At 36.5% G+C, this 17,723-nt stretch overlaps 1 protein-coding gene across 19 annotated transcripts in view; it reads right to left on the bottom strand.

The window, feature by feature from the left end:
• Rapgef6 (Rap guanine nucleotide exchange factor 6) overlaps window positions 1–17,723 on the bottom strand; it is a 177,889-nt gene that overhangs the window by 85,158 nt on the left and 75,008 nt on the right. The window contains exons 1-2 of one of the 19 annotated variants that reach the window (XM_040748662.1): window positions 5,700–6,043; window positions 4,984–5,170 (exon numbers count right to left, since the gene is read on the bottom strand). The exons of 15 other annotated variants lie outside the window; for them this stretch is intronic. In XM_040748662.1, the coding sequence (XP_040604596.1) occupies window positions 4,984–5,037 (54 nt within the window). In that variant the 5' untranslated portion in view covers window positions 5,038–5,170; window positions 5,700–6,043. Of the gene's footprint in view, window positions 1–4,983; window positions 6,047–17,723 lie in introns of those variants that run through there. 3 more of the 19 variants (XM_013111590.3, XM_040748665.1, XM_040748663.1) reach the window with 3 other exon arrangements.

Here is a 17,723-nt window from a genome sequence, read left to right as displayed (position 1 = left end):
GAAAAATCACACAACAACATAGTATCAAAATGTGCAAGGAAAAATAAACAAGAAACAGAAATGACAAATATTGTATGATTTAACTATCTAAATTCTATGTGGAACCAAAATGTTAAAACTCACAGAAGCAAAGAATAAAATGGTGGCTACTAGAGAATGGGAGTAGCAGAACTGTACAAAGTTTCATACAAGGAGAATGAATTTAGTCACATATTACACAGTACAAGTAACAATCATTGTAAAAAAGATATTATAGATTTCCAAAACCTAAGATTAGATTTTAAATGCTCTAACCAAGAATAAAGAAGTATTTTATATGATGGGCAGGCTAACTAGCCCTGATTTGATTATTTCACAGTATACACACTTTTCAACACATCATCACAAACACAGTTTATTTTTCTTTTCTTTAAAGATTTATTTATTATGTACACACTGTTCTGCCTGCATGTCAGAAGAGGGCACCAGGTCTCATAGATGGTTGTGAGCCATCATGTGGTTGCTGGGAATTGAACTCGGGACCTCTGGAAGAGCAGTCAGTGCTCTTAACCTCTGAACCATCTCTCCAGCCCAACACAGTTATTTTTCAATTAAAAGATAACTTAAAAAAATGTAAAGTGAAAATAAGAACAGTGGAAGATGAAGTCATAGTCATGCTGAGCAATATTAGTACAGCTCTCTCTACAACAAAAACATAAGAAATGTCACCTACAGTGTATATTCACAGACCATAACTCAAAACTATAGAATACACATTCTTTAAGCAGACATAAAATGTTTGTAATAGTAAGGCTGAATAAAACTTAGCACTAAAATCATACAGAGAACACAGCTATCATGTGCAAAGGTAGAAATAATCAAATACTGAATAATATTAAAATAATCTCTTAACAATCTCAAAAACCAAATAATATCACATTAGAAACAAGAAAATAAAGGAACTTCCAGAGTCATCACCATCCCTGATTTCAAGCTTCTCTATAGAGCTATGGTAATGAAAACAGCTTGGTATTGGCACAAAAACAGACAGGTAGACCAATGGAATCAAATTGAAAACCCTGATATTAATCCACACATCTACAAACACCTGATTTTTGACCAAAAAGCTAAACTTATACAATGGAAAAAAGAAAGCATCCTCACTAAACGGTACTGGCATAACTAGATGCTGACATGTAGAAGATTGCAGATAAATCCTTATCTATCATCATTTACAAAACTTAAGTCCAAATGGATCAAAGACGTCAACATAAATCCAACCACATTGAACCTCTTAGAAGAGAAAGTGGGAGCTAACTTTGAATGAATTGGTACAGGAGACTACTTCATGAACATAACTCCAGTAGCAGACACTGAGATCGACAACTAATAAGTGGGACCTCCTGAAACTGAGAATCTTCTATAAGGAAAAGGACACAGTTAACAAGACAAAATGGCAGCCCACAGAATGGGAGAAGATCTTTACCAACTCCACATCTGACAGAGGGCTGACTTCCAAAATATTATTTTGGCAGTGCTGGAGATGGGACCTCAGACTTTATGTATGCTAGTTACATCCCTCTACCACTAATTCATACCCCAAGTCCCAGATAGCATTCCTGAGCACTTACAACTCCTGCTTTAAAGTGAACCCCTTAAGAGTTTAAAGGAACAAAGTGTAAAAGATTTTTGGATCTTTTTTTTTGTTTTGTTTTGTTTTTTTGTTTGTTTTTACGAGACAGGGTTTCTCTGTATTGTTTCGGAGGCTATCGGTCCAGCCCGGCCTCGAACTCACAGAGATCCGCCTGCCTCTGCCTCCCGAGTGCTGGGATTAAAGGCGTGTGCCACCATCGCCCGGCAAGATTTCTGGATCTTAAAAACTACTCTAGAAACATTCAAGGTGAAAAGAAAGTCACAGAGATAAGTCCAACACAGAGATAAGGCCTAATTTGAAGGTGGAGGTGTTGTCAAGTTAAAATTATTAAAGTTAAACCACCAAAATTACAAGGGCCCTTTGGTACAGACCAAAGTACACACACAGAAAACTGTCAGATAACAGTGAGACAGAGAGTTAAAAATAGATTCTAAGATCTAAAAAGCAGCCTTCAACAGAAGCCTGACCCATCTTAGTGGTCTTTGGATAGATGGTAGAGACTGTAGCCTCAGCTCTGAGGCACATCAAACTTAATTTGCACTCATTTTTTAAAAAGTGAAATTTAAATGCTGTTAAACCATTTTATTAAAATCAGTGTTTTTCCATTTGAAGACACATCCTTTCTCATTTAAGCATTTTTTAAACCACAGATTTTAATCAATCTTTGCTGGTTAATACTTATTAATGGAAGAGGAAATCAGTATAAAAATGCAACATTATACCTCCCACTATGTCATGGTCCAAATACTGTAGAGAAGTGAAATAAGGCCAAGCATGACTGATAAAGTTAGCTGTTTATTAAAGTTTTCATTTGCTCCCAGCTGTAAAACAGCTAAAAGAAGGAAAACAGAAGCCAAAGCACAATTGCTTCTCCAATACAGAGAGAAGCCATCTCAATCAAGCAACCTTACCCAATCATAAAAAGAGCACCCAGATAAAAATCTCTTGAGTAAAGTCAATCCCTGGAAACCAATGGAGCAAAGACAAGCATCTATATGGAGAAAAAAAATCACTTCCATAAAATCAAAACCACTACTAAAACAGCTAATTATGAAAAAGCATGTTATGAGGCATCAGAAACAACACAAATGGTTACAAACTAAAAATTTACGACACGCCTTACAATGAGTTAGTAACTTAGAAAAATCAAGCTGAAATAAATGTTTACAGAAATTATTGGCAGAAAAGGGTGAGAGAAAATGAAGGAGTTGCAATTTTGATAAGAACAACTTCCACTAGGTATAGTGTACATGCCTTTAACCTAAGTACTTGGGAGGCAGAGGCAGGCAGATTTCTTTGGTCTATAAAGCTAGCTAGCTCAAGACCTGGCAGGGCTATGTAGTGAGATCATATGTCAAAAAATAAAACTGGGTTTTCATTGTTGCCGTTGTTAGTTTTCTTACAAATAAAGACAAACAAGACTCTCTGGCTCGAAAGAGTCCTCAGAGAGCTAAGAAATAAAAGCAAAACATTTTGATGCTTGATAAAATTTCATGGATAAAAACCTAAACAAATACACAACTACAAACATTACACTAAAGTTCAAACTTCTCATAGCAACAGTAGATACCAAAAGTCATGTATTAGCTTCTCCAAAAGCTAAAGAGAAAGGACACTGAGATTACTTTTACATACAACTAAATAATAAAAAGAATCGTTAAGTAAAAGTAAAAAGAGTAAAACAAATTAGAAAATCCAATATGGTGAGTATGGAAATATAAAAATCAGTATCTAGCCAAATGTGTTTAAGCATAGAGCTAATTTTTTTTAATTAAAAAATTTATTTTATGTGCATTGGTGTTTTTCTATGGGTGTCAGGGTCGACAGGTGGAGCTACAGTTGTGAGCTGTCATGTGGGTGCTGGGAATTGAACCAGGGTCCTCTAGAAGAACAATCAGTGTTCTTAACCACTGAGTCATCTCTCCAACCCAAGAGTTAAACCTTATTAATAACATAAGAGAAGAGGGAGACAGGAAGGAGACATGTATACTTATAAATAATTTATATAGGAAAGAACCCATTACAGATACTTAATGAAAATGTATATTTGGATCTTTAAAATCCCCTTTACTCTTTCTATACTTGTTAAACCGTTGTTTAAGAGTGGCAACTAGTACTCCTGTCCAAGGTTTGTGTGTGTGGGGAGAGGATGGGGGGAGGGTCTTCCAAAAAAATTCCTCTATCCCACATTCTTAATTTTATTCATTTTTTTCTGGTTTCACCCAAGTCCCTTCCACACAAAGCTTTAAATTTTAGTAGTGCCAATGTTATTGTCAGCAGTGCTTGGGCCCCACAGGTGGCGTCTTCACTGAAATGGCCACCCTCTTTGTATGTGCAGATAAAAGCATAAATTGTGTACCTAGGCTCCTTTCCATCTCTTTACGCCACAGCTAGCTGTTTGCCAAATGGATAGTACATTTAAATGTCCTCCCAAAGAACATTCAGAAAAAATGCAATGAGCTAGGCCAAATAAACTGTATCTAACACACTGCTGTCAAAAGTATTTCCCCATTAGTCACCATCAATAGGAAACCTTTGAAACAAAGACATGATTTCAGACCTTCCTAAGAAAAGCCTCCAGTGTGTCAGAGTCTAAGAGAACCATAAAGAAATCTCGACATATTTAAACTCAACATTTAAGCATTTTCTAAAATATTTAGTCTTTTGTTTTGAAATTAATATACAAGGTAAGTAAAAGAGCTCCAAACACTATAAGTAGCCACTGTCAATAATAAAACTGAATTTTAATAGACAAATTTTAACAACACAGCATTTTGTTATTTTGACAGCTAATATGTTTGCCTTAAAATGACAAGTGGTTTTAGTTATTACTACTTTGAAAACGCTTTGGAACACTGAGTGTTTTTACATCATTAATTTTCATTCACAATTTTCGTTATATAATTCTTTAGGAATGAACACCCAGTTTAATAAAATAGAACAATTCATTTCTAAGTTACCAGGTAGCAGCACATTACTGAGCTATGTTATATAAGCCTACGACTAGCACAGTATGTCTAAACATACCAGCTATTTAGGTTAAAAAAAAAGACAAAAGAATGGATCAAGTTAAATATAGTCACAAGTAATTTCAGAAACATCACAGCCAAGTGCTGATTTCTGTCTGAGGTATGTATCTCAGAGGTACATTTAAGTCTGTAAACTATGAAAATGAGTCTTCAATCCATCTCAGAGGCTGTATTAGACTTTCCCTGAATTAAATAACAATGAGTCAAGGCTTTATAGACTGCTTTATAGTTCTTTAGTTTTAAAAAATTGCACAATAGATTTCATTTAGAATTCAAATACAATTTAATGATTAAACTATACCAATAAAAATAATTACTTACTTTGGAGGCCCATGGTTGAAGACAATTGGCATAACAGCGAACAAGAAAAGCCATTTCCCTGGCTGGAGGAGGTAGTTTCTCTTTTAAACGAGAGCCACACTGATGAGTATGCTGTCAAAATTCTGCTAAGTTTCCTTTTACAATCCATACACCACTGTTGTCACATAAAGGCAGCTCCTCCAACCCTCTTTACAAACAAAAATCAGAAGCTTTCAGAAGCAGAGTATTGTTCTAAGTATAAGAATTCTCCTTAAATGCTACTTTACAAGCAAGTAACATCAAATAAAGATGCTTAGATTTCTGGCTTGGTACACATAGTCACATTGCATCCTCAGGCACCTGACACAGACACACACACGCAGCACAGAAGCTAATACTGTATCTATCAATCAAAGCATATAGGCAATATGCTTGGAATCTGTGTTCCTGGAATCCGTGAAACCTGTCTTCTCTGTAGTGTGGCTGTTTTTTCTTCAACTTATTTCGTTCTGAAGAATAAGTATTACAGTCTTTTGCATCAAAGGCAAAGCAAATGCTGCATCGTTAAGATTATAGTTTCTTCTTTAGATATCTTTAAATGCTAGAAAACAACACCCCCCCAAACCAACACACACACACACACACACACACACACACACACACACACACACACACACACACACACACACAACCCAACCCAACCACAGAGCAAATGGTGGCAAAGACAATGCTCTAACAGGTTTGTCCTGTAGATGTGAGAATATCCAGAATTCAAGCAACCTTCTCATCTCCCAAGCACTTTCACAGCTCTGCAGTATGGCTTCTGATTCCAAGGCATCAGTAAGGAAGCACTGGTGATCTAAGTCTGCTCTTTCTGGATAACATGCATATACGATGCAGCACAAAAAACAAAACAAAAAAAAACAAAACAAAACACTACATCTTTTGTGAAAGCAAGAGTCTGTTAGTGTCTTAATTCCTTCTGTCCTTGCCTGATTCACAGCAGCTCCCTAAGGAGAAGCTCCTATTGATTCTATGCCCTGCAGTAAGATGAAATATCTAATAAGAAGGAAGAGAGTGGGAGGAGAATAGAGCTAAAAGGATGACATCACCTGTGCAGAAAGCCCTCACAAACTGCATTAGATCAATTGGCTACTGTATCTGCAGATGTAGCCCAAGAGCAATTTACTGAACACACACACACACAGACTCTCTCTCTCTCTCTCTCTCTCTCTCTCTCTCTCTCCCTCCCTCCCTCCCTCCCTCCCTCCCCCCCCTCTCTCTCTCTCTCTCTCTCTCCTGTGAGACACGCTGGCATGCTAAATTCTGTAAGAAAAAAACTGGCTAACATACCATTCTGTTTCATAGTTTTAAAAATTCATTAAAAATTCTGTACATTAATATCCAGTTGTATTTGAGAAGCCTCTTTCCTAATATTATTTAAATTTAACAAAGAATTGTTCTCCCAAGGGAAAATAATTTGTTATAGTAAGATACTACTGAATTCCAAATGCACAGGCAGTCTGGTTCAGAGATGTCACATCAAAGTAATTTAAATACCAAAATCCATGGGTTTGTGCATAAAACTTGCTATTTACTGAATGAATCTTCTGAAGGTTTAACCTTCAAGCCCATACTAAATTAGCATTAAAAATAAAAACAAGCACTAAGATTTATAAGTAAACAGATTTAAATGAAAACAATCCTTGCAAAGGGGAATAAACCAGACAGGAACAATGTATACCATTCCTTTGAGGAAGAACAATTTATACAATATGGTACTTCACTGCAGCTCAATGTGCAATTCCTAGAAAGAGGCAGCCAGCAAAACACAAGATGAATCAAAAAAGGTAATAAACCTGTTTCTGATTAGAGTGTGGACTAAAAGGAAGATATCATATTTTTTCTTTAAAACTTAAAGAAAAAATTTTGCCACACCCTCCTCAGTAAGAAAAGAACATTGCCCCGAGCAGCCTCCCTTTCCTTTATGCTTCTGCTACACAGCTCCTATTGTATGTACACCCACCTAGTACTTTATCTCCTAATGGTGCTTCCCAATGGCTAGAGTCCATTTCCAAAGTATAGTCACGTATACCTCCAGGCAGCAAAACTGTGAGTCTAGCAGTCAGCGAGAAGAGTAATACAACTATCTTCTCCATATACATCTTGGACACACACACACACACACACACACACACACACACACACACACACACACACACACACGATTTCTCAATTCCCTCTGGAGAAGTCTCAACACAATGCTCCCAATCTGAAATATGCTGCCCTTTATACAACTAGAATTTAATGTAGTAATCTATTAATTTGAGCACATTGTCATGTTTGCAAAATGATTGTTTAAAAGCCTATGAATTATGTTTTTAAAAAACCCAATCCTTTCCCACAAAATTTACAATGTAAAATTTGTTCTGATGAATGCAAATAAGCACTAGTTTCCTAATAAACCATTTAATATTTGGATAGATTTGATTTTCAAGAACTAAAGTATTTTTCCAATTTAATAAATATAAACTGTAAGTTGGAATTTCAAAAATACAACTTAAGTACAAACGAAAAGCATTCACTTCTTAAATAGAAAAATGTGGGGCTTTTTTTTTTTTGCTAAAGATAAATTTCCTAACGAAAAATTATTAAACTCAAAGATTAGTTTAATAGAACTCAAGAAATATTTTAATTATAAAGCCAGACTATGCATTTATGTATGTGTTGGTAGTATAAATGACAGCCAATCAAAAAACAAAATCTGCAGTGGCTCCTTATTCCTTTTATAAATCGTGCTGATACCTTTGACACAAAGGAGGACCTCAAGCTGGGCAAGGAGACAGTCATCTTTTAGCTGCTGCTCGGGGAGTGAAATGTAATCCACTAACGCCATATGTCAGACCTACTACACATCGACCCTAATAAAGGATCAAAATATTCTTTCTCTCCTCCTCCCTCCCCAGTTTGGCTGGCTTACAAGTGAAGATGACATCATCTTGTTCTATCAATTATTTCACACTATTTGCTATTCCAGAAATCAGTATAGTGAACTTATCATGCAAAAACATCATGAAATAACAACACCAGGAGATGAAATGAACAGGGTTAGCTCGGCATTCAAACTCTACAAGCAGTGTCACAATTCTATTCTCCACTATTCACATACAATGATTAACCTTTTAATTAGAAATACAAGGTCAGTAATTTGTTAAATAACCAAAATAAATGACTATGTGAATCAATCATTTTTCATGAGCATAAAGTTTAGAATTTATCACGATAGCATCTTATTATCAAGTGAGGTCAGTGCAGCAAGGGATGGAATCCTGATTCATATAGTTTAGATCATCACTACAGGCTATGCACTGCAGAACACATTTCTCCTGCATAGGAAACACCAGTATGCTAAGTCACACAGACACAATCTTTAGCATAAAAATGAGTATTTGACTACGGTGAGATCAAAGTTTCCAATAATTACATTTTTTATAAATATGTGAATGATCTAGTTACTAAAATTGGTTATCTGAATATATAATTTATAAACAAAATATAAACTGGAATATTGGAAATTATGCTGCATAGAACACCAAAGATAAGGTTCTAATAGTTAACACTATAAACATGCTACTTCTTTATTTCAATTTTTGATGACACTAAAACAGAGCAGAGAAAAGCTTACCATAAACAAAGGAGAGCTAACACACTTACGAGGCAGTATGAAAAACAAAACTAGATTTGCACTAATTTCAGGCATGCAATCCAATCCCCCCCAATCTGTACAGTGAAACAGTGCAAGCACTAGAGATGCCAAATGCCAAAAGAGAGAAACGAAAGTAAAGCTGTTATTTTTACAAAATAAGATGGTCAGCCATTTCTGCATTTTATGTAAGCATTTGGCGTTTGAAACATAAAACATACTGATTTTCATAGTAAATCCTACTGAAAAATAAATCAATGACGCTATTGCAAGGTCAGTGACTGCACACTAGCTTCTGTAAAGTAACCACATGCTGACCCACTTTCTTTCCTTCTCATGCTTCAGAGAAATGAATCTGTAGTTAACAAACATGGTTAACTCTAAATATGTTGCCCCTTAGTGATTTCTGCCTTCAAGCCGTATGTCCTATCTACTCATCATTCCCAAGGAAGTCAGAGTATCAAAGCTTTCTTTCTACTCTTTTATAAGAAACAGTATTCTTCAGCACAATGATGTGTTCACCGATTGCCTGCAATCAAAAATCCTTGTCAAAACCATGAGAAGTCCATATGTACTATGAAATATGATATATCCTTAGGGAGTGATTGAGGAAGAAAGAGCAAGGAGGGAGAGGAAAGCTGTCATCATCAACGAAGGTGATGTAAGCTTCTATAATTAGAATCAGTGAAACTGAAGGAACAATAAAAGACACCACCATGCTTCCACTTTGCCTACCAAAGGTAGCTGTATCAGGCATTTTTTATATACATATGAAGGAATATATTTTGCACATAGAAGTTGGTCAAGTATATATTACTATAAGCATAGTTTTAAGACAGCATTTCTTTTAAAAAACAACTAACAATTTAAAAATTCATAAACATGATGAGAAAAATTCATAAACATGAGAAAATAAAGTCTCATTTTAAAGTTAAACTGCTAAGAATATTTTTATCTGAACCTGACCACACTACTACCTCTAATTTAAGTACATCATTTTCTAGAACTGTGAAAATTGAATACAGAACACAGTTCTTAGTGAACAGAGAGCAGATCAATCTAAAATGCAGTAATAATCAATGTTAATTTGTCTGCCATTTTAGGAGCTGTTATACTTGTCTACCTGAAATTGTGTCACAAATTATCCTTAGACTGCTAACATACAATAATACCTGAGTTAGCTTAAACAATTATCCAAAGAGCTTTCTTTAGTGACTGCTGTGCAAATAGTCACAAGTCTGATACTCTTTCTCAGTCTGGGTCCCTGGGCACATCCACACAAAATATCATCCTGAGGGAAGCAAGAACTGTCCTAGAAGGCACAGCATGCCTGACTGTCTTCCTCCCTATAGTACTAATGTTCATGTACAGTGACTAATCAAAACAATTAAAATATTCTTTTAACCCAGCAATTTATTTCTATGTATTAATCCTAAGGAAATAACCAGTCATTTACAAATTTATAGATAAAACGTTGTTTTGTTAACTGAAGAAAAACTACAAGAGGCAAACATGTAGCATAGTATGAATGCTAAAATGATACTTTGGAAAGTTTTTAAATGACAAAAAAAATAAAGGCATCATATATAGGCAGTTAGCATAATCCAATATAAAGGTCAATAAACATTTCTTTGAAAGTCACTGCCAGTACTATTTCCAGCTCTGAGGACCATGCCTTAATTTATTATTCTTCTATATGTTACATTTCTATAAGAAGCATATATTTTACCAAAACTATTAACAGCTCTTAAAACTGGTATTTATCTCACCAGTGTTAATTTTACAATCTTTTTATCTGTGGACTCACAGCCCTGCAGTTAGGTATAAGCAGCTTCTAGCAAGAACTATGTTACTTTATAGAAGGACAGTGAACCAAATACTACTAGGAGATATAAATAGCAGTGAATAAACACACACCCATGGGTACGGGGAGAGAGGAGAGACAGAGAGAGAGAGAGAGAAAGAGAGAGAGAGAGAGAGAGAGAGAGAGAGAGAGAGAGAGAGAGAGAGAGAGAGAGAGAGAGAGAGAGAGAGAGAGAGAGAGAGAGAGAGAGAGAGAGAGATCCTTGAAATTTTTTAAGGTAGAAAGCACCAGAAACATGACAACCCTTGTACATAGCATTCTGAGTTGTAAGTAGGGTGAGAAGAGCTGCAGATTCTCAGAGGCTGGACTTCACGTTTCTCAGTAGCAGGATGATCATTACTCACTGTTTTATATACAAGCAAGACCAGCAAAGGATCCTGGTACAAACCTCTTAATTTTTCGAAGCAAGAGAAGACTGATAACTATTTATCAAGTATCAAATATAATTAAGAAGAGTTAAGATGGATGATGTCCACAAATACAAAGATAAGACTGACAATTTCTTTACCAAAAAACCCTACTATAATTTAGTTACTTTAGTTCTCCAGAAGACCAATGTAATAGGTATATTTACAACTCTTGCACTTTTTTTTTGGTTTTTTGCACTTTAACCTAGATAAATGTTTAAACTGTTCATTGAGGCTCCATGAAGCTATCTCAGTAATGTGAATTAAAGTCCTTCAGTATCTCGTGAGCTGGTAGGAGGCAGATTTCCATTTCTTATCACAGGAATGAAATTACCACAAGCCAAATAAACTAGTGGATGTCCATCCAGGTACATGAATGTCACATCACAAAAGCAAAACATAATGCTGCTAAAAACCTTAAAAGTCACATCAATGGTTAAATAGTAGCATCTTGCCATTATTCTGTGCACCACAATAAAGGCAGTAAGGTGTTCCAGAGTCACTTCTTATACACCTGTAATGGCAGGTGTGCCTGAATCTCCCCCAAACACTTTCTAAAGGACAGAGTGGGGAAAAAGGTCATGGAAGTAGCAAATGAAAGAACTGCTTGCTGAGTTAGTAATGTGTTCCTAAAATGCAAAAGAACATTTCAGAATGTCATTGCATGCCTACCATTCAAATTATCACAGAACAAGACTGGGAAAAACAAGATTTGTGAGGAAATGTTAGCAAAAGGAAATCCTCCAAATGTGAAGCTATAACCCATGATGCCACCGCAGAATTAACTTCTGTGTTCTTTTGAGAAAAGCTAGATGGTTCCACACTAGTAAGCACTAAAATAAAGCAGATGGGAAGACAACCAGAACCTTACTCTGTCTGAGAATATGAAACACACCATAAGCAATGAGAACAACAAAGTAAACAAATTAAAAGCCTTTAATAAAAGACTAACGAATGGTGATCTTCTCTAATGAGGGGGGCTGGCTTGAGATGCAGTTAAAATGACAAGGTACATATTAAATGCTTATACTGGTACACCACAACAAGACTACCAAGGAGAAAGAATTTTGTAACTAAAGCACACAAGCACAAACTAATTTTTAAAACTTTAAAAAGAATGTCCAGATCTGTGTTTGGTTTGGTCACATTTCTATAAAAATGACAGCATTAATGATGTCTGATATTTTAGAGATTCATTTCAGGTCAAAGGTACATTTAGTGCTTACACTGATAAAGATCAAGATGTTTCATGTTTATTAGTTCAGGCTTACTCTTGGAATTTAACTCACTGTAATACCAGCAACATTCAACTCAATACATACGAAAAAGTTCACTATTATACTCTATTTAAAACAAAGCAACTGGGCTGAGGAGATGGCTTAGTGGGTAAAGTATATGTTATGCAAGCATGAGGTACTGAGCTTTGATCCCCAGAACTGAAGAACATCCAGATGTGTATTTCTAGTTCCAGCACTCTTACACTGAGATGGAAGGCAGAGACAATAAATCTCAGAAGCTTGATGCTAGGTGGCTATCTTGGTATATGCAGAGGTGAACAACAGACCGTGCCTAAAAGGACTGACAGTGGAGATTGTCCTCTGATCCACAAAAGATGCTGTGGTATATATGTGACCACACACATTCATAACATAAATATTCAAACATCAAGCAATCAACCTAATGTAAATATATATATATATATATATATATATATATATATATATATAGCTCAGGACTGAACCTAGGACTTGCACATACCAAGCATGTCCTTTATCAATGAACTACAACCTCAAGCTCAATAAGCTGATAATTCAGTTTTCTCAGTGGAGTAGAACTGTACAAGCACCTGCATCAGACATATGTAAGGCATATGGAACAACAAAGGGAAACACAGTCTATGAAGAAATATTAAAGGTTTCTCCAAAGAAGGTATGGATGAATGGAGTTTGGCAGCTAAGAAGGACTCCATTGGAGGACACAGTACAACACTATTATGAACAAAAAGAACAAATAGGGTAAGATTGGAGTTATATTCAACAGCTCAACATTATTATTAGAAAAAGAGGTCAGTATTAGCCTTCCAGAGAAAGAGCAGGCTAATAGGAAGGAGGGACTTTAAAACATAGTGGTGCTGGGCATTGGTGGTGCACGCCTTTAATCCCAGCACTCGGGAGGCAGAGGCAGGTGGATCTCTGTGAATTCAAGGCCAGCCTATTCTACAGAGAGAGTTCCAGGACAGGCTCCAAAACAATACAGAGAAACCCGGTCTCCAAAACCAAAACCAACAAAAAGCAAAGCAAAACAAACAAACAAAAAAACCAAAAAAGAAAACCCAAAAACCAAAGAAACAAACAAAAAAACATAGTGGTGCCAGAAGGTTGGCAGGTAGACTGCTGTCACATAAGGAAGGTACTTCAATCTGCTGTAAGACATTTGGGCTCAACAAATGGCCTTGCTAACTACTATAAATAAGAAGGGCTTTGTTTCTTTTTTTGTTTGTTTTGTTTTTTCTTTTTTGAGACAAAGTCTCACTTTGTAGACCAAGCTGTCTTGGAGCTTGTGCTGATTCTTCCTGGCTATCTTCTGAGTGCTGGGATTAAAAGTGCGCATGACCGGCCGCTGGGGTGTTGGTGGTACACACTTTTAATCCCAGCACTCAGGAGACAGAGAAAGGCAGATCTCTTTTGAGTTCAAGGCCAGCCTGGTCTACAGAGTGAGTGCCAGGATAAGCTCCAAAGCTACACAGAGAAACCCTGTCTTGGAAAACCACCCCCCAAAAAAATAAAAATAAAAATAAAGTGTGCAAACCACATCCAGTCAAAGTTTATCACTGTGCTTTAACTACCAAGGGCAAAGGCAGTCTGAAAATGTTGAACTGAAAATTCAGTAATACATAATTCACAAATTTTAAAGAGTGTACTCTTCTGAGCTTACCCTGTGTACTATATGCTAAGAGTTGAAGCTCAAGTTCTCTAAAAACATTTTTTATGCGTGTTTAGAAAGATTTAAGGTTATGTGTATGCGTATTTTGCCTGGATGTACACCATGTGCATGCATGGCATCCTTGAAAGCCGGAAGAATAAATCAGATCCCCTGGATCTGGAGTTATGGACAGTTGTGAACCACCATGTGGGTACTGGGAGCCAAGCCCAGGTCTTCTAAAAGAGCAGCTGGTACTCTTAACCACAGAACCATCTCTCCAACTCCTTAAGTTTGCTCTCCCCTTTCATCATGTGGATACAGCTGATTGAATTCACGTCATTAGGCTTAGTGCCAAGCACCTTTACCTGGCTGAGCCATGTCACTAAACTCAAGTTCAAGTAATTCCTATTCTGAGGTTGCTAACATCTTTAGAAATTAACCTCCTACCTGTGAAGTGTGGGAAAGGCAAAGAAAGAGTTTGTACTGTTTTTTGCTGGTATACCTCAAATTGCAAAAGGTCATAGTGATATTTACATTAAGATGAGAAGGAATAAACTTGGAGGAAGACATGCATCCAAATTATGGCAATGTGGTACACAGAAGCAACAGACCTAAACCAAGACTTCTGCAAAGGATCCTCTCAAATGAATGCCACCAAGTCATTCACAGCAAATAAGGGATGTCTATGAACATCTAGGATTCAGTTTGAACTAAATAATACAAAAATTACTGGAAAGACTGCTATACTGTACTTAGCAAGAGTAGTAAGATCACTGCACACACTATTGTCAAGCTAACCTGTACTTATTTTCATCTCATTCACATTTGTTAGCTTAACTTCATTTACTTTAATGTATTTAGGAAAGTGTTTGAAATGTCGAGTGTTTCACAGAATACCAGATATTGGGCAAAATCCTTTAGTAAACCTGTAAGTTACCAATCCAAACACAGTAACATCCCCAGAATTATAATGCCACCACCAAAACCCACAAATCAGAAAACATCCAGACCAAAATAAAGCTGCCACAACTTGACTAAAGACACATAAAACTAAGTAAACTTACCAAGAACAGGTGCTGTTACTGAGACAGTCAAATCACTCTAATGATACAATGAGGCTCTCATTGTTAAGTCAACAGCAATGTAATATAAAGAGTAAGCACACACATTTGATGGGATGTTCTAAAAGCATAGGTGTATGCCTATCCTTTACAAAAAGAAAAGGATATGGACTCGAGTCTTGGAGATTACTAGGATTTAGGTAAAATAACAAAGAATAAAGGGAGATTTAAAGCAAAATGAATAACACAAGAGATTTATATCAAAACATGGCCTTTTAAAAAACCAACAATTTGACATGGTCAAAACATAGGAGATACACAAAAACTACATACAAAACTGGAGAGATGATGACCTATGCTATTCAATCTGGTAGCTATTAGCTACCACATATCTATTTAGTTACTTATATTTATTCAAAACTAAATAAAATTAAACCTTTAGACACCAAGTTACATTAGCCACACATGGCCCAGGGACCACACATGGGTGGCTACTACCAATCTGGGCAGCACCAACATAAGGCACTGGCACCATCACAGCTGGACAGAATGGTCTAGACTATGCATGTCCTCATGTGTTGGGATCACTGCCACTTCTCTGACAGACTGTGGCAAACCACAAAAAGAATTAAGAATTTAAAACAAGAACACTGTTAGAGCTCCACTTAGAACTTACAAAGCAAAATGAATAGATCAGTTGGTGGCAGGGAGTAGGAGAATATGGAGAACAGAGATAGTGGTAGGGAGCCAGTTTAGAGCAGGGTTTAAATCAAATACAATAAAGTACATTTGTCTTAACAAAAAGATTATTTAATACTTCTTCAGCCTAAAAATTGTCCCAAATTTAAATGAAAACAGTTTGTACAGTGAGCTTGGGTGATGATGCTGTAACAACAGTCCTATGAAGAAAATCAAGGCAGGGGGTGGCACATGGATGAGGCAGGAGGATCATGAGTTAAAAAATAACCCGAGTTATATAACAAGACCTGTCACAACAAAGTAGGTGTGAGCACTTAGAGCAATGGCACAGAGAAACTGAAATAGGGACACATTTAAAATGAAGTGATGGAAAATATTTCCAGGTAGCAAGAGTTAGGCAACAGGTGTGCACTTAGGTTCCAAGTACCTCCCCACAAAAGCCATGTAAACAGGAGGCAAGATGTCAGCACTACTACTTTGGAGGCAAAGCAATCAAAGAACAAAACATTTAGATGACCTATACCTCATACAGTTAGTGGAGAAGGACTGTAGGTAGCTGGCTCATCCAGATGCAGGACTCTATCTACATGGCTTAATTACAGATTTTACTCACTAAATATTTTCCAATAACATCACCCCTTCCTGTTAGGCAGGGTTTCTCTGTGTAGCTTTGGAGTCCTGGAACTCGCTCTGTAGACCAGGCTGGCCTCAAACTCATAGAGCTTCACCTGTTTCTGCCTCCTGCGTGCTGGGATTAAAGGCATGCACCATCCCTGCCCAGCAAACATCTTTGTGCTATTTCTAAATACTAAATACATCTTCCTCAAAGGTCCATGATCTCAGAAGATTTAACAATGTACAAATGGCTATAAAGTATGAAAACACGTTGACTATCCCACGGCAACAGAAATACTTAAAATCTTAAAACCACAGAGCATGTAAGTATTAGAATTTCTAAACAGCTAGTAAAGAATACAGCAAATAATGGAGAGACTTGCAGGCATCGTAGAGAACAGGCTCTCGGTTTTGTTTAAAATGATGTTAGACATAACATTTAATATATGATCTAGTCACTTTCTCCTGAGTATTAACTTAAAGAAACTGAAAATAAATATATCAACAAAGATGTATATACAAGTGTTCATAACTGTCCCCCAATGAAACAATTAAATACTTACCAATAGGTAGAAAATGAAACAAACTGTGGCATACTGAAACAATGGATTATTACACAGCAAAAAAAAAAAAAAAAAAAAAAAAAAAAAAGGGGAGGGGGGAGGAGCTGGGCAGTGGTGGCTCACAATTTTAATCCCAGCACTCAGGAGGCAGACGGATCTCTGTGAGTTCTAGGCCAGCCTCGTCTACAGACAGTGCTAGGAAAGACTCCAAAGCCACAGAGAAACCCTGTCTCGAACCCCCCCCACAAAGTGGAGCATAATAAACACATAATATGGATGCGTCTCATAATGACTGAAACAAGTATAAGATGATAGGCACAAAGAATAATGTAACATGAATTTTTAGAAAATAAAACAAAATCAATACTGAGAAAGCAGACTAGTGGCTGCTTAAAGCTAGAGATATAGGAAAGGATAGATTACAAAGGGAAATGAAGAATTTGAGAGTATAGAAAATTTTATTTTGATCATGCTGACTGTTATAAAAGCCTGTGTATAATATCAAATTGTGCACTTCAAGTATGAGTCATGTACTATTTACAGCTCAATAAAGTTAAAAAGATACATAAATTGTTATAAAGACTGAGGTTTTAAAGATATTACTAGTGTGACTCCTGAAGGCCCAGACCATAATCACAGTTGCATAGGAGGCTGAGACTGCAAGTTTAACCCTGATCTGGCTACACACTGAGTGCAAGTACAGCTTGGGCAGCTTTTAAGACCCTGTCTCAAATGTAAGATAAAAGCTGAGTATGTAGCACAGCTGTGAAGTGCTTGCCTAGCAATGTGTAAGGCGTTGTACTCAATCATAAGCACTATACTCTTTTTACATTAAATATTTCACATTGAGGTTATGACTGGCATTGGGAAGAATGAATAAGATCACAGTACATTTACGCATGCATTAAAACATCACAATAGTGGCTG

This window comes from Mesocricetus auratus, unplaced genomic scaffold (genome assembly GCF_017639785.1).
Source record: "Mesocricetus auratus isolate SY011 unplaced genomic scaffold, BCM_Maur_2.0 Super-Scaffold_100007, whole genome shotgun sequence".
Taxonomy (NCBI): Eukaryota; Metazoa; Chordata; class Mammalia; order Rodentia; family Cricetidae; genus Mesocricetus; species Mesocricetus auratus.
This window is presented reverse-complemented; position numbering and strand designations above follow the sequence as displayed.